The 24,618-nt window shown below is 39.9% G+C and overlaps 3 protein-coding genes and 1 long non-coding RNA gene across 4 annotated transcripts; all 4 read left to right on the plus strand.

The window, feature by feature from the left end:
* The first annotated feature begins 399 nt into the window (after positions 1-399).
* On the plus strand, positions 400-2,583 carry LOC146920532 (uncharacterized). Its single transcript, XM_085711152.1, has one exon. The coding sequence runs from the start codon at positions 400-402 to the stop codon at positions 2,581-2,583; it is 2,184 nt and encodes a 727-aa protein (XP_085567278.1).
* Positions 2,584-13,767: 11,184 nt separating this feature from the next.
* Positions 13,768-17,640, plus strand: LOC146920533 (cationic amino acid transporter 9, chloroplastic-like). Its single transcript, XM_085711153.1, has 6 exons — positions 13,768-14,238; positions 14,341-14,517; positions 14,872-15,096; positions 15,188-15,197; positions 16,900-17,066; positions 17,549-17,640. The coding sequence occupies exons 1-6, from the start codon at positions 13,768-13,770 to the stop codon at positions 17,579-17,581; spliced, it is 1,083 nt and encodes a 360-aa protein (XP_085567279.1). The 3' UTR covers positions 17,582-17,640.
* LOC146920534 (uncharacterized) lies at positions 15,211-16,857 on the plus strand. Its single transcript, XR_015011820.1, has 2 exons — positions 15,211-15,548; positions 16,510-16,857. It is a non-coding gene; the product is annotated as an uncharacterized LOC146920534 (long non-coding RNA).
* A 3,352-nt stretch (positions 17,641-20,992) lies between the features above and the next one.
* Positions 20,993-22,192, plus strand: LOC146920535 (F-box/kelch-repeat protein At3g23880-like). Its single transcript, XM_085711154.1, has one exon. It carries the CDS (start codon positions 20,993-20,995, stop codon positions 22,190-22,192), a length of 1,200 nt encoding a protein of 399 aa, XP_085567280.1.
* Positions 22,193-24,618: the final 2,426 nt, after the last annotated feature.

Genomic DNA, 24,618 nt, shown 5'->3' on the forward strand with positions numbered 1-24,618 from the left:
GCCTCATTAAGCTTCTAGAAGCCTCTAGAAACCGCCCAAAAACCCCAAGTTACACAAATACCCCTGTTACTTGGGAACCAAGCAACCAAAGCCCAGGCCCATAGCAGGCTATAAATACCACTCTTGAGAACGTTCTCAAGGCATCCAATCATCAGTCTAAAACCCTAGTATACGATTCCTAGCCCTAGAATCCTTACCGTACTTTTGCAAGTACAGTTGGCGCCGTCTGTGGGAAGAGGTAAAACTAACCTTGACCACGTCCCTGGATCGCAAATCGTGATTCAGAAACCCTTAAACTAGACCTCTAAATCGTAAGACTCCTTCGCGATTTAGAAACCCCAACCCCTTTCGACCAACCTAAATCGCACCTCACGTACGATTTAGAGAAAAGCCTTCATCATGGCAACAGCCGAAGAATTAGAATCCATGCGAACCCAACTCGCCCAGCTGAAGGATCACAACGATGCCCTTCAGGCCTCAATGGAGACCATGCAACAAAAGCAACTGGAGGAAAAAGAAGAATCACACCATGGCGAGCTAGACGACCCTGAACCACAACCATTATCCTCTGAAATTTGGGACGCACCAGTTCCAGACGGCTTCAAGCCGCCCCACCTATCCACCTTCGACAGAAAGAACGACCCCATGGAGCATGTTACGGCCTTCAACACACGCATGGCGGTTGTTGGGGCTCCCGATTCTCTGAAGTGCAAATTGCTAGCAGGTACTTTCACTGACGCTGCCTTACGATGGTACATGAACCTCCCACGGTTCTCCATCCTCAGCTACCAGGACATGACCAGAAAACTCATACAACAGTTCTCCGCCAGTCGACATCGCAAGGTCCCAGCAACTAGCCTTTTTAATGTACGTCAAGGACATAATGAATCCCTCAGAGACTATCTAGCTAGGTTCAACGACACAACCATCAAGGTAATCAACCCCAACCAGGAAGTGTTCGTAGGAGCTTTCCAAAACGGACTAAGGGCAGGGCAGTTCAACGAGTCTCTAGCCCAGAAACCTGCGGATTCCATGGAAGAGGTTATAGCCAGAGCAGAATGCTATATCAAGGGCGAAGAGAGCAACGCAGAAAAGAAAGCCAGAGACGCCAAGGAGCGCGCCAACAATCCAGAACGGCGACCTTATCAACCAGCAGCTAGCAGAGATCGCGCCCCCTACAGAAGGCCGGAGAGGCGACCGTTCAATCCGTATTCTCAAAGGGACTTCACGCCCTTAAATACCAGACCTGAGCGCATCATGAAGGAAGTCTTGGAAGCAAGGCTGATCCCAGAGCCCTTGCCAGCCCGCAGCTCCGTCATGGGAAGGGATGAAGACAAATGGTACAAATATCATAAGGTACGGGGGCACGACACAGACTCATGTATCCATCTTCGCCAGGAAATTGAGCGACTAATACAAAGTGGGAAGCTAAGAGGGTATGTCAGGGACAGAAGGGGCGAGAGTAAACAGAAAACAGATCATAAAAAGGAGGAAGTGAATGACGAAAAAAGACACGCCATAAACACTATTTCAGGCGGCTTCGCCGGAGGGGGGGAGTCAAGTTCGTCGCGAAAGAAATATGTGAGACAAGTAATGCTATGCCAGGAATATGAGGAAGCAGATCAGAAGCACGAACCAGAGGTATCTTTCACGCCCAAAGATTTTCGAGACGTGGTACCCCACGACGACGACCCCATGGTCGTCACTTTACAAATCTTCAAGTGGGACGTAAAACGGGTGTTGATAGACCCAGGGAGCTCTGCGGACATTCTTTACTATGACACATTTGATCGAATGGGGCTGGACCCGGAGCAGCTGCAACCTTTCAGAGGAACTCTAGCGGGCTTCACAGGCGAGCAGGTTCATGTGAGAGGATACATCACCCTCAAGACAACTTTCGGAAGCGGATCTCACGCCAAAACCATTCGAGTCAGGTACCTCGTCGTGAACTCGCCTAGCTCTTACAACATTATCATAGGTCGCCCTGCCTTCAACCTGTTGGGCGGATTCTTATCCACGAAGTACCTGGTAATGAAGTACCCTCTTGATTCTGGAAAAATTGGAACCATTCGAGGTGATCAAAAACTCGCCAGGGAGTGCTATCATAATAGTTTGCGTTTGCAAAAAACCAGAAAGAAGTCAAGTGACGAAGTAATGCACGAAGTCAACATGATCGATCTAGACCCCAGAGAGGGCTTCCAGCAAGAACGCCTAGAACCCACCGAAGAGTTAAAAGAAGTCTCCATCGGACCCGAAGCCCATCATACAACAAAGATTGGCACGTCACTACCCCCTGAAGAGGAGGTCGCCCTGGTCAAGCTGCTAAAGAAGAATCTGGATCTCTTCGCCTGGCATCCATCAGAAATGCCAGGGATGGATCCCGACATTGCTTGCCACCACCTATCCATCAAGGCTGGCGTGAAACCGGTAGTACAGCGGAAAAGGAAGATGGGCGAAGAAAGAAGAAAGGCAGTTGATGAGGAAGTAAAGAAATTAGTTGAAGCCCACTTTATCAGCGAAATAAAGTATCCCACGTGGTTAGCCAACACCGTACTTGTTAAGAAAGCAAATGGGAAGTGGTGAATGTACGTGGACTACACTGATTTGAACATGGCGTGCCCCAAAGATCCTTATCCTCTCCCTAACATTGACCACCTGATCGACAACGCCTCTGGTTACCAAACTCTAAGCTTTATGGATGCCTATTCAGGTTACAATCAAATACGGATGGACCCTCTGGACGCTCCAAAAACGGCCTTCATGACCAGCACAAAGAATTATCACTATGAAGTCATGTCTTTTGGTCTAAAGAACGCAGGCGCCACCTTCCAGCGATCTATGGACACCGCGTTCTCCGCGCAGATAGGACGGAATCTGGAGGTATATATTGATGACCTAGTCGCAAAGACGAAAGAGGGACACAGTCATTCTGAAGATCTGGAAGAGATATTAAGCCAGGTTCGAAGATATAGGATTCGTCTGAATCCATCAAAATGTTCTTTCGGGGTGCAGGCAGGAAAATTCTTAGGTTTCCTCTTAACAAGACGAGGCATCGAGGCAAACCCTGACAAATGCCAGGCGATCATCAACATGAGGAGCCCCGCCAACATCAAGGAAGTGCAACAACTTACAGGCAGGCTCGCCGCCCTTTCTCGTTTCTTGTCCTGCGCCGGCGACAAAGCCTTCTCTTTCTTCGCCTCCATTAAGAAAAAGGAAAGATTCGAGTGGACTCCAGAATGCGAGGAGGCTTTCCAGCAGATTAAGAAGTTCTTGGCCAGTCCGCCCGTCCTTCAGCGGCCAAGTCCGAACGCCATTCTTTTCCTATATCTGGCGATATCTGAGAACGCCATGAGCACAGTATTGGTAGAAGATTCAGCAACAGGAGAGAAGCCGATTTATTTCGTCAGCAGGGTACTCAAGGGGGCAGAGCTGCGATATCAGAAGATAGAACGTCTCGCCCTTGCTATTGTCGTAACAGCAAGGAAGCTTCGCCCCTACTTCCAAAGTCACAAGATCGTCGTAAAATCAGATTACCCGATCAGGCAAGTACTGGGGAAACCTGATTTAGCCGGAAGAATGGTAGCCTGGTCCGTAGAGCTGTCAGAGTATGACGTCCAGTTCGTACCAAGGGGGAGCGTCAAATCCCAAGTATTAGCAGATTTCGTAGTAGAGCTCGCCTCCCCAGTGCAGGAGCAACCTCCTTTCGTATGGCTCCTATCTGTAGATGGCTCATCCAACCTGAAAGGCAGTGGTGCAGGCATTATCTTGGAAGGGCCGGACAACGTTCTCATCGAACAATCCCTCAGATTCGAATTCAAGGCGAGCAACAACCAGGCCGAGTATGAAGCTCTAATAGCGGGCATGACCTTGGCCCTAGAGATGGGCGCTGGAAATTTACGAGCCAAGAGTGATTCCCAGCTCGTCACAAGTCAGATCACGGGCGACTATCAGACGAAAGACACACAGCTAGCTAAATACCTAACTAAAGTGCAGAGCCTCGCCAAGAAATTTAGCTTCTTCGAAGCCACTTATGTACCACGGGAGCAGAATTCCAGGGCAGATTTGTTGGCAAAGCTCGCCAGCACCAAACGACCAGGCAACAACAGAACAGTTATCCAGGAAGTGGTTGCGACTCCCAGTACAAAGGTGGATGAAGTACTTCAGGTCGTAGAAAACGCAGGAGGATGGATGGAACCACTACTTAGATATTTGACAGGATCATTCACACCAAACGACGGCGAGGAAGAACAGACAATCAGGAGGCGAGCGTCCAAATTCACGTTGGTCTCGGGGAAACTCTACAAAAGAGGCCGCACGACCCCCCTACTACGATGCCTAGGAGAAGACGAAACGCAATTGGTCCTTCTGGAAGTACACGAGGGCGTTTGCGGTAGCCATATAGGCGGGCGAGCCTTAGCCGCCAAACTCCTCCGCGCCGGCTATTATTGGCCCACCATGCTTCAGGATAGCTCGACTTTCGTAAAGAAATGTGACAAATGCCAAAGGTTCTCTGACAGAAAGCACGTCCCAGCTCAGGAGTTGACCTCTGTATACTCGCCATGGCCCTTCCACAAATGGGCAGTCGACATCGTTGGGCCCTTTCCCCTCGCCCCAGGGCAGCTGAAATTTCTCATAGTAGGAGTGGATTACTTCACCAAATGGATCGAGGCGGAAGCAGTCGCCAAGATAACTGCAGAAAGAGTGAAGAAATTCTATTGGAAGAAGATCATCTGCCGTTTCGGCCTGCCTAAATGCATAGTGTCAGATAATGGAACTCAGTTCGCAAGCTCAACAGTTTTGGACTTTTGCAAGAACCTGGGGATACAGACAAAGTTCGTCTCGGTAATTCACCCGCAAGCCAATGGACAAGCCGAGTCGGCCAACAAAGTTATTCTTAGCGGAATCAAAAAGAAATTAGAAGCCGCCAAAAGTTTGTGGGCAGAACAACTCCATGAGGTATGAATAATTTTCAGAATAAATTTACTCTCGCTGCAACTTTCCACAGTTTTAAATCTCTTTCAAGCTTCTATACTATATATAAACAAATGCATCGATCAAAATAAGTACAGGTACTATGGTCTTACCACACTACTCCCCATTCTACAACCAAGGAGACACCGTTCACTATGGTTTATGGCACAGACGCCATGATACCTGTCGAAATCGACACCCCCACGTGGAGACGAGATACGTTTTCCGAAGAAGGTACCTATTTCATTTCGCCAGGCGACTAACATTTTTCGGTGCAGGGAAATATTGCTGTTATAAATTTACGTGTTATTTTCCTTTCAAAAGCTAATGAAGTAGGTATGGCGGTAAGCATGGACGTCATTGATGAGGTTCGGGAGCAGGCACACATCAGGGAATTCGCAGCCAAGCAGAGAGCAGCTAGACGATATAACTCCAGAGTAACGCCCAGGGAGATGAAAGAGGGCGACCTAGTCCTCAAGCAGGTCGTCGCCCCAACCAGAATAGGCAAACTATTTCCAAACTGGGAAGGACCTTACAGAATCAGGGAAAAGTACGCTCACGGGGCATATAAGTTGGAAGAATTGAATGGAGACGCCGTACCTCGCACTTGGAATGTGGCCAATCTGCGTCACTATTATAGCTAGATTCCTTTCCTTTTGCATTTTAATTTTGTTATGTATTAAATAAGGATGATGTAAAAATCACCACTGCAAACTCTTATCTTTTGACTTTATCAATAATACAGGGTTAGGGTGGCACTCTTTTCCCCTGCAAGGGCAGGGGTTTTTAACGAGGCGCCCTTTCCTTTTTCATATCTATGGCTCCATCCGCATTTTTTCTCTATCATGCAAACAGAATACGCACACTGAAAGTACTAAGATCCACAACGCCAACCACGATAAGGGCTCTGGCGGCGTCGACGCAATTACTCGCCTAACCTTCCATCAGAGTTGGAAGCATAAAATACAAAGTCCTCCTTCAGAGTAGGAGGCGCCTTCCATCAGAGTTGGAAGTGAAAAGTCTTCCCCCAGAGCGGGAAGCCCAAAGTCCTCCTTCAGAGTAGGAGGCGCCTTCCATCAGAGTTGGAAGTGAAAAGTCTTCCCCCAGAGCGGGAAGCCCAAAGTCCTCCTTCAGAGTAGGAGGCGCCTTCCATCAGAGTTGGAAGTGAAAAGTCTTCCCCCAGAGCGGGAAGCCCAAAAGTCCTCCTTCAGAGTAGGAGGAGCCTTCCATCAGAGTTGGAAGTGAAAAGTCTTCCCCCAGAGCGGGAAGCCCAAAGTCCTCCTTCAGAGTAGGAGGCGCCTTCCATCAGAGTTGGAAGTGAAAAGTCTTCCCCCAGAGCGGGAAGCCCAAAAGTCCTCCTTCAGAGTAGGAGGCGCCTTCCATCAGAGTTGGAAGTGAAAAGTCTTCCCCCAGAGCGGGAAGCCCAAAGTCCTCCTTCAGAGTAGGAGACGCCTTCCATCAGAGTTGGAAGTGAAAAGTCTTCCCCCAGAGCGGGAAGCCAAAAGTCCTCCTTCAGAATAGGAGGCGCCTTCCATCAGAGTTGGAAGTGTAAACATCTTCCCTCAGAGTGGGAAGCAAAATATCCCTTCAGAATAAGAGATGAAAGAGTAAACGCCGGGCATCCCGACGGGCCCGCCAAAATGCTTATAACGACATTTTAGGGCGACGAAATTTAAAAAGTGACACAAATCACCAAAAGCTCTCGCTTTTTTGAAGAAACAACTCCTGAAGAACCATCCGACATATAAAAACAATCGCAACGTAGAGAGTCATAAAAATATTTAAAACATTTGCGGAATATCAAGCCATAACAATAAAGGAGTACCACATCTGACATAAAGAAAGCGTTCAAAATCACAAATCGTCAAGCAACCAAAAGTGTTTAAAAGGGCGTTCTAAGAAGCCGCCAATATCAAGTTACAGACCAAGAAACATAGTTTAAATAAAAAACAAATAAAAAAGAGCAAGAACTATTCATCGTCCACCAACTCGCCGTTCGCAATGATCTTGAATGGATCAAGCTCATCAACCTTGGCCTCTGGGTTAAACAGAAGCACCTGATCTTTGGCACGCATAAAGCCATCCTCAAAATATATCGCCAGAGCCCGCCGTCCTTCATCTACCGCCAACTCTGACTTTTCTAGCGCCGCCTTCGCCGCGTCCCTCTCTGCTTCTGCGGCCTCCTTAGCCTGCTTCATTTCTTCTAAGGCGGACTCGGCGGCTGCTTTATCTTTCAACGCATCCCTGAGACGGCTTTCTAGTCCAGAAGACTTGTGTTTCCATTTCTCCACATCTTCTGTAGCATCAGTATGCTTCTTCTCCACCAGGTCATACTTGCTCTCCAGGCAATGGCTCAACAGCATAGTCCTCAAAGCTGCGGTATGGATATCCGCCACCAGGTCGCTGCACTTAGCCTTCAATCCAGCTTCCACGTCCACCTTAGTAAAAGGCACCTGTTCTTTCATATACCTGCAGGATCCTCAAACAGTAAGGTCACTAGAGTTCAAAAGCCTAAACGGCCAAAAGGAATCAACGCCTAAGAAAACAAAAATAAATATTATACCGGCGGATGTCGAATCCGGAATGCCAAAAGGAGTCCATCACGTCGTCGTTCAAGGAAGTCCCTCCGATTTCTTTTCCCGAAGGCGGGCGACTGCTGCTCGGCTTCGATCCTCTTCCCGTCCTCGCCTTCTTAGATGACGGCGAGGCCGCCGAAGTAGGAGCATTTCCTCCACCAACAGCTTCGAGATCATCCACCTCGATCACGCCAGAGTCGCCTTTGCCGGTTGCTTTCCTCTTCAGCCTCCTCAACGAAACGCCTGCTGGACTGCTGGACACATAGCCGTCAGGATTCTTACTCCTATCCAAATCGGCCAAGTACTTCTTCATCTCGGCACCAGTCAGGGGCAACATCTCGCCTGCACAAAGTGGAACAAACTCTGGTGAATAAACCAAACAAAGTGACGAAACAGGACGAATACAAAACTTTTAAAGGACACTCACGCAAATAAGCCGCCATGAGGACGCCGTCGCCCTCCCTATTTAACAAGTCATGGATATTTGTCAAGGGAACCTTCTCCAGAAACTGAGTTAGCTCATATTCGTAGGGCGACATTGCATCCAAGTCATACCCTCTCACCGCCAGAGGGGCACTGGTCCACCGAAGAGGGAACTTTGGTTCGCCTTTTACCAGAACTGAAGCCGTCGAACACCCAGGCGCCCCCTGCACTCTAACAAAAGTATCCCGCCATTCCTTCTTAAAATTACACGCATAAGGGGGGAAGAGCCTCTTTCCAGAGTGAGCAGAAATGGCTATCCAGGTCCCTTTGTTGACGTCTTTTGTACCATAAAAGCAAAAAAAGACGGCGACAGAAGGCTCAAGACCCAGCGACTTGCAGAGAATTTCAAAACCCCGAATGAACGCCCAGCTATTTGGGAATATCTGTGTGGGCGCCACGTTCAGAAACTTCAAAACGTCCATCTCAAAGGGCGTGAAAGGGATTTTCACGCCGAATTCCTCTAAGACGGCAGTATAGACAAAGTAAGACTCGTCCCCCTCGCCCGCCATCTCCTGGTCACACACGCGTTCATCTGGGTCACAGGACAACAACACCACATCCTCTTCCCGACCAGTGGCAGAAATATCAAATTTACTTCGAAACGAATCCATAGCGGTCACATCAACGTAAAGGGAATCTTCCAACAACACTTCCTCCGCAAACAAAGACATCCCTATTAGCCTAGAAGGTAACCTCTTTCCCTCCACGCGAGAAGTCCCCTGAAGTGGACGAATTTCCCAGCACTCGTCCTCCTTAGCTGCCCCTGAAGTGGCAGACAGAAACACACAGTCACTATCACGACCTGAACTATCACTTGACTCGCTCGAAAGGTCACTAAACAATTCCTCCCCGAATAACCCATCGTAATAAGCATCCCAGTTGATAACCCCATCAGCACCAGTAGCGTGCCTCAGACACGCTTTCCTCAAATTTTCTTTTTCAATCGGATCACTGGGTTGGATCAGTTTCCCCTCACCGTCGCACTCTCTAATTAAAACCATATCCTATGCTAAACGTTGTCGCTTTAAACGTAAAAATACAGAAAAGGGAAAAATGAAGGGAGAAGTAGTCAAAGTACCTGCGAGAGCGTGGAAGGCAGACCCTCGATGCTATAAACCAACGAGCGAAAAGAGTAGAGAACCGGAGAAGAAGGCAGCAAGAAGGGTCGGGAAAATAGGAAGTGGAGAAATGAAAACCCAGAAAAATCGCTTTTAAAAGAAAGCCAAAAGGTCGCCTCGGGAAGCGTGTCGGGCACAGTTAAGATCGCGACACGTGGCGGTCATCAACGATTAATGGAATACCAAAGGTCCGTGAATACACCAAGAACGCCCCGGGAAACTCGCCACAAACAAGGAACGTACGAGATCGCCTAATGGCGACCACCTTCAAAGCAAAACATACAGCAAATCCGGATCATCAATCATCTCGCCTTGTCCCAAGACTCGTGCTTGGGGGGCATATAGAATACGGGCACGCAGAACATACACCCTCAGATTCCGTCAAAGCATTCCACGACAGACTCAGTGCAGCGCTCCAAGTTCAAGACCTATATCTACCCTTGGGGTATCCGTGACATCCGTAAACCGCCCCGGAGAAATCCTTTGAAATAGTCCGACGGCATAGCGAGATTTCACGAAACCATCACCACTTCGCCTTGTCCCAAGACTCGTGCTTGGGGGGCTGTGGACCGTCATCATATTCCTAGATGAGTCAAATGATCCCAGAAAGACTCTTCGCATGACGTCATCACTTCGCCTTGTCCCAAGACTCGTGCTTGGGGGGCTGTGGACCGTCATCACATTCCTAAGGGCATGGGAGCCCACCAAAGAAGGCTCTAAGCCCTCCAGAAAGGCCTGGGCGCCCTCCGGAAGGGCCTGGGCGCCCTCCAGAGGGATTCCTGAGCCCTGGCGCGCCCCCTGAAGGGCGCCGCCTCATTAAGCTTCTAGAAGCCTCTAGAAACCGCCCAAAAACCCCAAGTTACACAAATACCCCTGTTACTTGGGAACCAAGCAACCAAAGCCCAGGCCCATAGCAGGCTATAAATACCACTCTTGAGAACGTTCTCAAGGCATCCAATCATCAGTCTAAAACCCTAGTATACGATTCCTAGCCCTAGAATCCTTACCGTACTTTTGCAAGTACAGAATGGTCTAAAACATTCTCATGAAAAGTCGTATAAATCCCTAACCATCCAGAAATCCAAACCCAGAGTCGACCGTAAACATCACAAGTGAAGAATAAATTGTCTCGACACTCCACATGCCGCCGAACAAAAAGAGTGGGCATACTCCAAAATATGTCGCATGCACAAATTATCCTTTGTCGCTATTCTATATTGAAAAAAGTGCCAAACGAAGATATTAACCTTTAACATAATCGCCCTGAGCCGCAACACATGATTGAAGCCTTCATTGTGAACAATTTCAGCAACAATTAAATTATTATAGCCATATAGACACTTACGACCGTGTACCGTTGTGAAGAATGAAGCTTCCAATCCACCGGTCTACCACTGCAACCTTCAAAACAACTTGAGACAATCGACCCACACACTCCCTCACCAAACCTTCCTCCCAAACGACGAGCCTCCTCCCCTATCAAAACAAGCTTATGAACTATTCGAGTCAATTTTAAGGTAGGTTATTTATGTTGCAAAATAGAGCCTTACTAGTCCTCAATGTACATTTTGACCAAAAACACTGATGTGACTAATTTTAATGATGTGTCTCCATGTATTCGTCAAAGTGAAAATTAACATTTTACCGATATGTTGAAACATATTTTAAATTAGAAGGCACACAGCTAGGGCCTCAAATATCACAGTGCACAATATCAAATGAAGACTTGAATTTTTTTTATTTACACTACTAGGAAAAGGCCCCCGAACATATTTGCCAAGTTGACAAGACTCATAGTTTAGTGTCTTTAAATGTGAAAGTTCCGGAACAAAAACCTTTAACTTATCCAGACTTGGATGACCCGAAAATCGATGAATAATATCCGAAAATGCAGAAACATAACAAATTGTAGATGTATGAGAATAAAGGTAAATAAGACCTTGTGATTCAGATATTGTTTCAATTTTATTTCTTGTATTTTGATCTTGTATAGAGAAAGAGTCCGAGTTACAGAACAATTGAAAGAACATGTAAGTTTACTAATTGCAATTAAATTAAATGGAGAACCAGGTACAAATAACACATCATTCAAGGATAAATATGGCAATGGTGAAGCTTGACCAAAACTAGTAACCAGGTACAAATAACACATCATTCAAGGATAAAGATGGCAATGGTGAAGCTTGACCAAAACTAGTAACTTGTCGATTAGAACAAATAGCAAAAGTGATTTTGTGAGGTATCTTATGAGATGACAAGTTAGAGATAAGATAGGGATTAACAATGACATGATCAAAAGCACCAAAATCTTAGATCCATGATCCCATCACTACCACAATTTTGGCTTTTTATAGCACCAATTTAATAGCGCTTTCTACAAAATGCTATTATAAGCTACCAGAGTTTTGTTTAGATAGCGCTTTCTGAAAAACGCTATTATTTAACTTTACTTAGATAGCGCTTTCTAAAAAAACGCTATTATTTTACTTGACTTAGATAGCGCTTGTGTAAAAATGCTAATATTTGACCACCCCTAAGTTAGCGTTTCAACAAAACGCTATTGTTGAACTTTATTAAAAAATAAATAAATAATAGGCCAATATTTTCATATGATGAGACCAAAACACTCTTCTCTCTCCAAACCCACTAACCTCACAAAATCTCTCTTCTTTCTCAACCTTTCGTTCACTCTAACCCACCCACCAAATCACCACCGTCCTCTCCAAACTCACCCACCACTCTCCAAGTTGAACTCTCTCACTCACTCTTCTCTCTCAAAATTAACCCACTCACTCCCTTCCCTCCTTGTTTTCAATTCACCACGGTTGAACTCACCAACCACCAAACATCACCTCTCCGTTTCAACTCACCACCGTCCCCATTCCGTTTTATCTCACCATCGTAGAACTTGTCAACCTCCATCGTCCTCTCTCCGAAACCTTCCTCCACTCACTCGTTTCCTCTCTCATTCGTTTTCACTCATGCGCCACCGTCCTACTCTTCATCTCATGCAACTACCTCGATCGAGAATCGGTCTTACTCGTCTGTCGATTGAAGCTGGAACCCGTCGATTGAAGCTGGAACCGGTCGAGATCTTCGAACCCGTCGATTGAAACCAGAAAACAATTGAAACCCTAACATAAGATTATGGTGAATCTCAATTTCATCCTTTTCAATTTTAAATCTCATATTTGTTGTTATCTTTTGTTTTTCGTATTTAATTTTGGTTCTGATTTTACGTTGTGGATATAGGTCCAATTTGGTTATCGTAGTTGGTTATTTTAGTTTGGGTATCTTTTTTGGTTTTGATTTTGTTATGCTATATTTCTTTACTAATTGTCAAAATAGGCTAGTACAAATAAACTAGTACAAAGATACCCAAACTAAGATAACATAACATAATTCTTTTATAGTTTTCAGTGAATTGACAATTAGTAAAGAAATATAACATAACAAAATTGAATTGAAGAATGAAGGGGTCTGGAAGAATAGGCTAGTATATTTCTTTATTTGCATCGAATTGAAGAGAAAGAACACAAGAAATGACATTGATTTGTTTTAGTTTTGATTCATTGAACACTATAAAAGTATTTTTCTATATTTCTCTCTCTCTCTCTCTCTCTCTCTCTCTCTCTCTCTCTATATATATATATATATATATATATATATATATATATATATATATATTTCCCAAAGTTGCCTCATGCCAAGGCTTTAGCTCTCCTATGGAAAGGTTCAATTTTTCCTACGGCATTGATTTGTTTGACTTTTAATTCACTGAACATTATAAAAGATTTAATGTATGATTAATTTTTTTGACAGCCCTTATGAGTAATTCATCTCCTATATATGGTTGTATCAGTAATGGCGGAGATATAGGCGACATAAATGATGGTGTGGAATTTAAAGAATATCACCTGTAATGGCTTGACACTTGAGAGACTTTGTTTTTGTTAATGTAGATGTGCTGTTATTGGTATGGCTACTCTTTTAGACTTGCATATCTTCATTTTGATTTCATCCGTAATGTTGCTTCTGAAAATTTTGATTTTTTAATCAAATTGAAAGTTTGGGTCGAAATCTAATTTATATTTTTTTTTGATTTTCAGCTTTGGATTTAAATTGTGCTTGCAAAACAAGGTTGTGTTTTGGATTCAAACTCTGCTCAATTGAGGTATTGTGTTCATCTGATTTGTTAGTTAGTTTAAATCGTATTAGGTGCGAATTTGCTGAGTTGAGAATATATTAAGTGATTTGTGAGTTAGTTTGGAAGTGATTAAATGAAAGTGAACTCTACACCATACACATATATAGATACTCATACCAGTAATAATTTGAGAAAATAGAAGTAATTAAATACACATGTGTGAGTTGAATATTGTGTCATTGACACTTTTCTGACACCAAACACGCCTTTAGTTAAGTTTGCATTAGTTATTGCAGACATATAATATTATCATTTATCTATTTATTATGGTATCTTAGTTATATTGGAGGATGTGTAGGCTAAAAGGCTGATGTGCTGTGATAATGAACAATGCTTGTTATTTTGAAAAATCAATCTTAATTATGCATTTATCTATGTACGTCTGCTTTAAGATAATGCTCATGGACATGTGATGGTTATTTTGCTGTTACAGCTCCAAACTTTGTGGCTTATTCTGGTTTCCTTCTATAATGCAGCGGTAACGTTAAGTTTTATATTTGCTGGAGCATCCTGTGTTATAAATGCACTCGGTTACGCTGAGCTAGCTTCTCGATTTCCTGCTGTTGTTGGAGGAGCGTATCTATATACATATACGGCTTTCAATGAACTTACCGCTTTTCTTGTTTTTTCACAATTAATGCTTGACTATCATATTGGGGCAACTAGCATAGCAAGAAGTTTAGCAAATTATATTGTTACATTTCTAGAGATCTTCCCTATTTTCAAAGATAACATTCCAAAATGGATTGGACATGGTCTAAACATCGGAAATGTCTTATCCATCAATGCCTTGGCTCCAATTCTACTAATACTTCTCACTATAATTCTCTGTCTTGGTGTTAGAGAATCATCGGCAGTGAATTCGTTCATGGCAGTGACCAAGGTTCCTTTCCATCTTCCCTAAAGTATTTAACATTGAGCAGTGTGTTAATGCTGTTGTTTCATGTGAGAAACGAATCACTAGTTATTTTACTGTCTTCTGTAGATAATCATTGTTATTGTTGTCATCTTTGCTGGAGCTTTTGAGGTTGATGTTTCCAACTGGTCTCCGTTTGTTCCAAATGGTATAAGACCCGTCTTTACAGGAGCTACTATAGTCTTATTTGCGTATGTTGGATTTGATGCAGTTGCCAATTCTGCTGAAGAATCTAAGAAGACACAGGTTTATTGTCTTGATATTGCTCCAATGCTTTATGAGTTTTCTAAATGTCATATCTGTTATCTGATGTTTCTGTTGAGAATAATAATGATGTTACAAGTAAACGTTAACTGATGTTTCTATTTGAATTTTTGTATCATCTACCAGATGCCAAAGTCTATTGTTGATACTTTTACATTAATTATATTAGAAGTAAATAGTAGATATTCGGATTTTAAATAGTTGTTATAAATTAACTTTAAGTCCTTCTGTGAATCTAATAGTCCAACTCAACAGACGTGTAACAAAAACTATCTTGCAATAATGTATTCGTCTACTAATATTTTCTTTTTATCTTTCTTATTTTTGACATTTCAGAGGGATTTTCCAATAGGCATAATTGGAAGCCTCTTGGTATGTATTGCATTGTACATTGGAGTATGCTTGGTGATTACTGGAATGGTTCCATACAGTCTTCTAGGAGAAGAAGCTCCTTTGGCTGAAGCTTTTAAATCTAAGGGATTAAAATTTGTTTCTATTCTGATTAGCATTGGTGCTATTGCTGGACTTACAAGAGCACTCCTTGTTGGTCTCTATGTTCAGGTGAATCACGTTCACGTCGTAATACTGATTGATGTGCCGGAGGCATGTGCTTATTTACATACATGACAGGTTTTTTCTTTCTGATGAGCAGTCTCGGCTATATCTTGGACAGTGGCGGAGCTACACCAGGACTGGGGTAGGCCATGGCCTACCCATTTATTCTGTGAAAATACCATAATACCCCTGAGGTAATTTTAATATTACTACCATATGCCACTAGTTCACTCCAATTTTTCCTCCAAAGTCCAAAACGTGAAACTGGAAAGAAAAGAAACTGCTTTCTCTTCTCTGCATCTCTGCATCAATCTCTCTGCATCTACTCTCTCTGCAGCTGCAAACCGTGAAACTGGAAAGAAAAGAAACTGCTTTCTCTTCTCTGCATCTACTCTCTCTGCATCAATCTCCAGAATCAAAGTTTCATTGGTCTCAATCTCTCTACAAACCCTAAAAATGTAAGTGTATCTCTGAATTTGATTCTTTATCTGTTAGTAATGATAGTGTTTCAATTTCTTTTTGTTTGTTAATGAATTTGATTTGATTTTTGATTTGGTTTTCAATTTCAATTTTTACATAACCCTAATCAAAACAAAAGGGGATTTTTTATTTTTTATTTTTGTAAAGAGTTCGGATGCCATAGTTTAAAGTAATTTCCTGTAAATACACCCTAAAATATTTTTTATTCTCTGCATCTACCCTTCGGATTTTTTATTTTTTATATATGTCCTGGTAATTTAAAGTAATTTCCCTAAAATACACCATAGTTGAAATTAACGGCATAATGCCATAGTTGAACAGTCTTAATATATGTCCCTAAAATATATGTCCTGTAAATACTTTTAGCACCTTTGAACAGTCTTAATTTAAAGTAATGACCATAGTTGAAATTACATAATAAATTACCTCAGGGGAATTTGATTGTGAATTATGTAATTTAAAGTTCAACTCTGTTAATTGCAGAATCCTTAGCTTCCTTATAAATACCTACAGGATAGCTCTGTTAATTGCAGATTCTTTAGCTTCCTTATGCAACAGATTCTGCAGCTATTTATTAGTTATATAAACACTGCAGCTGCAGAAATTTTGTTGTAGTAAACTATTTCACAATTCACACCTGGTTTGAAAGTAGCAAAGAGTAACTTATTTGTTACCTATATGAATTAATCATCTTATTTGTTATTAACCGTTTGTTGATAATTACAAATCTTTTAACATTGATACTATAAGTACTCTTGTTGAAAAGTATTATCCCATGGATTTTAGTGATCAAGAGAAGACTAATTTGCAATTTCAACTTCGACAATTCCTTTTTCATGCTCAACGATTGCCAAGTTTGACGAATTTATCAACTATTCAAGAATTATGCTCATGTTTGGTTGCAACTGGACAAGCCAAAAATTACTTATTGATTGATAGATTGTTGCGCCTTGTTATGACTCTTCCGGTTTCTACCGCCACAACTGAAAGATCTTTTTCAGCAATGAAAATTATCAAGTCTAAGTTGAGAAACAAGATGGGACATGGGTATCTAGCAGATAGCATGACAGTTTATATTGAAAGGGAGATTAGCGCATGTATTAGTTCCGAATCAATTATTGATGATTTCAAGGCACTCGGAAAGCGTAAAGTGCATCTTTAGGTATGTAATGAACGACTTTATTATATTATGTAGTTTAAATTTTGAATGATCGATTTTTGGTTTATTACGACTTAAATGTGTTGTGTTTAATATGATTTATATATTTTAGTTTATTTTGATGGCGAGATGGCGGCCACCCCAAACTTTTTTGTCTGGCTCCGCCACTGATCTTGGACTTGGCAGGGATGGTTTACTACCCGCAATATTTGCTAAAGTTCACCCCAAATGCCACACCCCTCTTCATTCTCAGATTTGGGTTGGATGTGTTGCCAGCATTATGGCTGGGCTGCTTAATGTACGCATGCTGTCGCACATTCTTTCAGTTGGTACGCTGGTAAGAATCGATTTCTAAGATCATGGTAGTTAACAAAATGCATATATGTTCTATCTCATCTTGTAATACTAAGTAGTATTATAGAGTATCCATGTTTTATACAAGGTTGTGGGACATCAGTGGAGATGCACATGACCCACTTGACAATGGTGGTAGACTTATAGAATTAGCAGATTTGTGTCTTAATGAACCATACTAAAAAGCTTTACATTTTTCAATAATGAGCACGCGCGAGATAAAAATTGAGAATTGAGTTGAGTCAAAAGTTCTTTTAAATAGGACCAACATTGCCTTTTGCTACATTTTGACATGATTATAGGGAAAATGATACTATGGGTATGGAAAAGTGCAACATATGTGTGCATATGTTCTTTCGTTATGATAAGTGTCTTTTTGTAAATTGTGATCATTACCTGTTAGTATGGTTAGATATCATTTATAAATATCAATGTGTTTGGGTGTGTGTATTTGTTTGTATTCAGGTATCTAAGTCATATCGTATTTTAAGATTTTAAGAATCTCCTATATTCAGTTCGAGGAGGATTGGGCAACCTTTGTGGTGGAGTATCTTAGTGAGTTTCATTTTCTTTTTCAACAATTTTCATTTGCGTTTTTTAACTGAGTTATTTTAAATCGTAATTGGTTGTGCTGGAAATTCTATGTTAATTAATTTTTTAACTGAGTCTTTTTCAACTAGTTGTGGATGTAATTTAAAAATAATCGGGACTTTTATTAGCGCTTTTCTGAAAGTGCTAATAAAAGGGGTAATTAAGATAGCGCTTTTCGGAAAACGCTAAGAAACATCTGTCTAAAAATAGCATAAAATAAGGCTTTATTAGCGCTTTTCTGAAAGCGCTATCGAAACATAGCTATTTAATAGCGTTTGGAAAGCGCTATTATAGGCTCCTGACCTTTTATAGCGGGGGCTTTCTTAGCGCTTGAGAAGCGCTATTAAGAGCCAAAATAAGTGCTATTAAAGGGGGTATTTTGTAGTAGTGCATAAAGTTAGATAGACAAAATAAGGTGGATGGCGATGAAACTTGTTGGGTAGCCATCAAACACTTGGAATGCAACCAGAGTGACAAAAGCCCAAATATTTGCAAAACCTAGCCTCATGTAATTGTTCATAACAACAAAAAACAACACAATCGCAAGGAAACCTTCTTAAGACACCTCAAACACGGGAACATGGACTGGAAGAGGTTCTATCATAGCCAAAAAGGAGGAACGAGTCAGTGGCAATAATGGTGACACGAGTGGGTGGCTGTAGGGCGGCACGTGGCTCACGCGCTAGAGAACAATTGTGACAACGCATGGAGGCGAGTGATTGAGATTTTCGGCCGTGTAGCTTTTAATGATATAGTGTTTAATAAAAACTGAGATTAAATAGTCATCCAATTTAATACATTAATGAAACATCTAACTAATTTTAAAGAAATGCACAATATGCATGATAGACTGGCAGTAGTAATGCCCTATAATATGTCATCATATAATAAACATCGATCCCATATTTAGGTATGTGCTGTTTCCTGGGATTTTCTTCTACTGACATGCAGAGGGACTAGCCAACCTTCCTACATTCTGGACTATTTCATTTCTATGTTATGGACAATAACTTATTGATTATACTACTTTTCATTTTTTCCACATACAAGTACAAATATTCATATTGTCATTCTTCATTTAGAGAACCACTCTCAACTTATACAAAAAATTCAAAGATTATCTCATTCCTGTCATTTGAACGTTGCATGCATGCAAGTTGCAACTGTCTTTGTCTCTAAAAATGGATGACCTACAACCAGGAGACCGAGCTCCATCTCAACAATCAGGCGGGCCGCACGAAATTGTGAAGGCCGAAACAGCTACTGCTGCTGCAAAAATCATCAAAAACTTTGCTATAACAATACCAAACAACGACTACTCCAAGAATAGCAACATCTCACCTTCCACTCCATCTACACTGCACCACCGGACCGAAACCTCAGACATGATCTGAACCCTAGTGAAAATAACCTTTGGTACCGGCTTTGAATGTTTCTTTCCAAAATAATGTGTCCCCCCATTCCCCACCAATTTTGAAATCGATCCAAACACCAATAGTTACGAAGTTGCATTCAAATATGTCAATGTAACTGTAATTGTGAGACATAAAAAAGCGTTGATGTTGCAACCACAATAACGTTTATGGACCATTTTTAAGAGTTTGTTCTAGGTTTAGCCAGAAACAACATTCATCATCTTATTATACCAATGGATAAAAAATAAGTCTTTACACAATTATACACATAATTCATTACACTACTACTAGAAAAATTGAAACATCCAACGGAAAACTTAGAGACAGGAAAAGACAAAATATGTCAATTTTAGAGATGTCAAATATGGTGACCAGTTTTATTTGTTTGTATCTATTTTTTCGTCCCAGCTGTCCATGGGAAATTGGACATAATAAGGTGAGTTATCTCCTCCAACCAGTTTTTTTTTTCTTTTTCTTTCACGAGTAAATATCAAATATATGACCACTTATGCAGCTCTCTCTTATTGAATAAATTCATTCTTGGTTAAATGTAAACACCTTTATTATTTTATTAAAAAAAGTAAAAAAAAACTTTATAACTACAATTAAATTAAGACTTAAAAAAACTAATATTAAAAACTAGCGAAAAGATGGGCACTCACGTGCCCGTCTTTCCGCTCTTTTTATTGCACTAACGTTTGAAAATTATGAATGATATTTTTTTTATGAAATTTTGATTTTGATTAAAACTAAAAATATAAAACTAAAAATATAAATGTTTGTTGCTTTCAAGTTATAACAAACCTTTTTTTTTGTGGTAGCCAGGGTTTGAACCCGGACCTTTGCATATATTATGCATTGTTCATACCAACTGAGCTAAGCTCATGAGGACATAAAAAAGTAAGTATAAATATATTCATCTAGTTTGTTACATTTTTTAAATGATAAAGGAAAAAAACAGATATATATATATATATTCATATCGGGTTTGTTACATTTTTTAATATTTAAATTTGTTCTTATTATCTATTTGTTACATATGTTATTTGTATTGAAAATTGAAGATATTTTTAGAAAGAAAAATTCAACTTAAAATTGAAAGAGGTAGTTTTCTTAATATATAATATAGAAGATGAATGGAGGAATAATTTATTTTTTATAAGAAGATTTTCTTTAGAAAAGATAACATAAAACAAAAATACTCTACTTGACACTAACTTTTTTTTATTTTATTTTATTTATAATTAGATGACACTAACTTTTTTTTATTTTATTTTATTTATAAGGAAAAATGCTACTAGAAAAATAGCATCAAGAATTTTTCAAGACACAGTTGGCAAATTTTAATTGGATGATTTATTTGTCCACTTCCTATTTTTGAGCCACACCTCCTTGAATTGTGGCAAATAGTGCATTGTGATTGGCTACTCTTTATTCTTTAAGAATTCTTGATGTTATTTTTCTAGAGATATAGCATTGCTCTATTTATAATTAGATACTACCTCCGTCCCGGTATAATTGACCTACTTTGGTTTTTCACACAGATTAAGAAAAGTGTATAAATAAAGGGGAAAGTAGAATATATTGTATTGGGAATAATAAAAGTAGTATTATTTAGTGTTATATTGTATTGGAAATGATGAAAGTTATATTGAAAATTGAAATGAGTCAGTTATTTTGGGACACTTTTTTTTAGAAAATGGGTCAGTTATTCTGGGACGGAGGGAGTATTAGCTTTCTTTGCGCCTTTAAAACACACTTTGGCCGTTAAAGAAAACACACACACACACACACTTTGGAAATCCCATAGGACGTGTTTTTCGCGGGAAACGTTTTGGAACGTGTCTATATATTGAATTTGTTAGGTTTAAGGTTTGGATTCACGTTAGAGTCACAATCGAAGATGGCTTATTCGGGCAGTGAGAGGCATGATCAAAACGTTCATTCCTCTACGACAAAGGAAACAACTTCCATCAACAATCTGCTCTCGGTTGTACCAGTTAAGCACCTTCGTGTGTCCACCACTCTTCCTTCCGACCTCATTCCAGAAATCCTATGTAGGTTACCGGTGAAGTTCATCCTTCGATTCCGATGTGTTTGCAAGTCGTGGAATTCTTTAATATCCGATCCCAAATTCGTCAAGAAGCAACTCCGTGTGTCCACCACTCGGAACCTCCACTACCTAGACTACATCCGCAAGTACATTCTCACATCTTACCCACTTGACTCTCTTTTCACAGACGTAACCTCAAACTTCACTCACTATGAGTATTTTTCGAACCATTATAATGGAGATACTTGGACTTGTTCCAGTTTTTATAGCTTGATTGGCTCTTGCAACGGTATCGTTTGTATTGCAGATGATCGTAAAGGCTTAGTTATATTATGGAACCCTTCCACAAGAAAATTCAAGGAGTTGGCCCTTTTTGAAAAGCCTAGTGACGCTTTCATGACGTTTGGCTTCGGCTATGATTCTTCAAAGGATAATTACAAGGTGGTTGTTGTCCTTTCCTACGATCTTCTTCATGAGGAGGGCAGGAAAACCGAAGTAAAGGTTCATACTTTGGGTACTAATATTTGGAGAACCATCCAGAAGTATCCTTTTGGCGGTCTTGTTGTTCCCGTTATGAAGGGGGAATTTGTGAGTGGCACTATTAATTGGTTGTTCTCTAAACAATGGTGTTGGGAATGTCCACGCTTTATTGTTTCTTTTGATTTGGCGAAGGAGTCTTATCAAAAGATTTCACCTCCTAATTTAGGAGGGGTGGATGTGTGTAACTTGTCGGCTTTGGGTGTTTTGAGGGATTGCCTGTGCGTGACGACTACTCGTGATGATGTTTGGGTTATGAAGGAGTATGGAAATAAAGAGTCCTGGACTAAATTGTTTACTATTCCTTACATGAGAGATCCTTCTAAACGTGATGTCTTTGCCAAGGTAGTATATATTTTTGAGGATGATCAAGTGTTGTTGAAGTTTATGAATGATTTTGACTTGAATTTGGTTCTTTACAATCCTAAGAGCCATAGTTTGAAGGCTACTAATTTTGGAGATATTCCAGAAGTCTGTGTTGACAGTTTAGTATCACCTTATTCTCTATGCTAGGATGTAGATGTGGTGCTATGTCACTTGAGCATTGTTAGTTTCTGTTATTTATTTTGTATTTGTCTTGGTTACATTCAGAAATTTCTGTCATTTTCATTTATATTATTTGTTGTTTGTTAGAGGTTTTTGTTCTCTCATCATACAATACATTTGATATAGTTCACAATTATGCATTGTGTTATATGGTTTTTCGTTTGATTTTCTATGATTATAAGATGTTTTTCAAAGGCCCTGTAATTTTTATTTTTTGCAATGTATGCTCAAGGTTACACAAATTTTATAATGTTTGCTACAAACCTTGCAGAGTACATTATGAATTGAGATACTGCAATGGTCACAATTTGTGTATAAAGAATGAGGAAGTTATAGGAGTGTCGAGCAAAATGAATTACTTACAACTGAACTGGTTTTCATTTTCCCAAAGCTAAAATGTTGCTAAATTATCTTCCTTTTTCTGTTTTTGTTTTGTTGAATAACATACTTTATGTTTGCTACAAGCCTTTTGCATTTCAAAGACATAAGATATAGGAGTATTACATTTTTTGTTAAACGTAAATATGTAGTGTGAACTTATTATAATACCCAAACAACTTGATAATTAGATCTAACTAATTGAAAAGAGTAGTTGTAATACTTATGCTTTAAAGTGGTATGAATATAGAACGTTAATATAAATGTACATTAATTGGTTACAGTTGAAAGGGGTACATCAAACAAAGATTACAACCATTTGTATTAAACTTATCCCCAAATACTCTTTTAGATGACTCAAATATGGTTCCTTTCTTGACCATACTTATAGGTTATTCCCGGGGCCGGCCTAAGGGCCAAGCAACCCAAGCAAGGATTTTAAGTCTCAGAATTTTGGATGAAAAAAAGGCCTCTAAAAATTAATTTGGTTATAAGTATATTATATTACCAAAAATGCATCGATTACTCTTGGTCATTAATTTAAATTTTGGTCTCCACAAAATTGATTTTATATACATATTATGTTTAAAAAATATATTTTTAAAGGCCACATTAAAAATTTTGCTTTAGGCCTCATAACTTGTTGGGTCGGCCCTGGTTATTGCTCTACCTCTTAGTTGGACACATATTTAGAAGCAACAGTTGACACAACTGATGTGGTAGATGCTTCTGTTTCAACATTGTAATGTCTCAGAATTTTGATTCAAGATATTACTTAAAAGCCTAAATTACATAATCGGTCCTTTAACAGATTTCATATTGGTCCTGTAATTAATTTTTGTTTTAATTTGGTCCTATAACTTACCTCCGTTAATCAAATTAATCCAATTATGTTAAAATTTAACCCTAATGTCTTAGGTAACTTACCTCCATTAGTCAAATTAATCCAATTCCGTTAAAATTTAACTCCAATGTCTTAGGTGACACACACTTAAGGTTGTCCACCAAAGGACTCATTAGTTTGTTAAATATTAATCGTTCGATCATTTTTCTAAAAATACAACCATTGGATCATACATGTCTAGTAGATCTAACAATGCAATAACTTCTTTCTCCTTTTTTCATCTTCTTCCTTTCACCGATTTTTCTTCTTCATCGCCAAGTTCATACATTCATCAAAAAATTCAAACAAACCCATAAAAAATCCAGACAATTAAATTAAAAAAGTCAACCCAAAATCATAATCTTCATCATCATCTTTTCATTTTGATTTTGGAAAGATGATGATGATAAAGATTATGATTTTGGGTTGGAATTTTAAATTTTTTTTTTTGGATTTTTAATGTGTGCCAACCCAAAGGCACACATTGAGCCACACAAATGCTCGCATTAGGGCTGACAATGAACTGAACCAACTTGACAATAGTTTGAAACTCGATTCGACAATTATCTCGTTGAACTTGGTTCATGAACCAAATGAGTTGAACTTGAGTTGAACATTAAGTTCGTTAAATAAACGAGCTGAACTTGAGTTGTATATAGTTCGACTCGATTGGTTCATGAGCTGGCTCGATATATATATATATATATATATAGGGTTATGATAGAAGACACCTTTTATGAAGGTGTCTTTTATCAAGTTACTCTATGAGCATTTGCGAAAAGACACCAACTTACTTTTATGAAGGTGTCTTTTAGCAAAGTTATAACTAAAAAGTGAAAATCACACCTTAAGGTGTGACTTGTTAAAAGACACCACCAAAGAGTGGCTTGTAACAAAACTCATATATATATATATATATATATATATATATATATATATATATATATATATATATATATATATATTTGTGTGTGTTAGTTTAGTAAAATTAAGTAAAATACAAGCTTAAATGTTAAAAGACGAAATATATAATTTATTACAAGATTCCTCTAATATTAATGTATTTATTTTTAGAGGAATTATTACTAATTTAATTAACAATAATTATAATAAAAAAGAGAACAAAAGAAGC

Source organism: Medicago sativa, chromosome 5, assembly GCF_051527215.1.
Source record: "Medicago sativa cultivar Bolivia chromosome 5, Bolivia_mono, whole genome shotgun sequence".
Taxonomy (NCBI): Eukaryota; Viridiplantae; Streptophyta; class Magnoliopsida; order Fabales; family Fabaceae; genus Medicago; species Medicago sativa.

Coding starts and splice junctions, on each gene's coding strand:
- LOC146920532 (XM_085711152.1), top strand. CDS start 400: ATGGCAACAGCCGAAGAATTAGAATCCATGCGAACCCAACTCGCCCAG.
- LOC146920533 (XM_085711153.1), top strand. CDS start 13,768: ATGGTTATTTTGCTGTTACAGCTCCAAACTTTGTGGCTTATTCTGGTT. Junction 14,239..14,340: donor CGTTCATGGCAGTGACCAAG/GTTCCTTTCCAT, acceptor TGTCTTCTGTAG/ATAATCATTGTTATTGTTGT. Junction 17,067..17,548: donor TTCTTTCAGTTGGTACGCTG/GTAAGAATCGAT, acceptor GTTTGTATTCAG/GTATCTAAGTCATATCGTAT.
- LOC146920535 (XM_085711154.1), top strand. CDS start 20,993: ATGGCTTATTCGGGCAGTGAGAGGCATGATCAAAACGTTCATTCCTCT.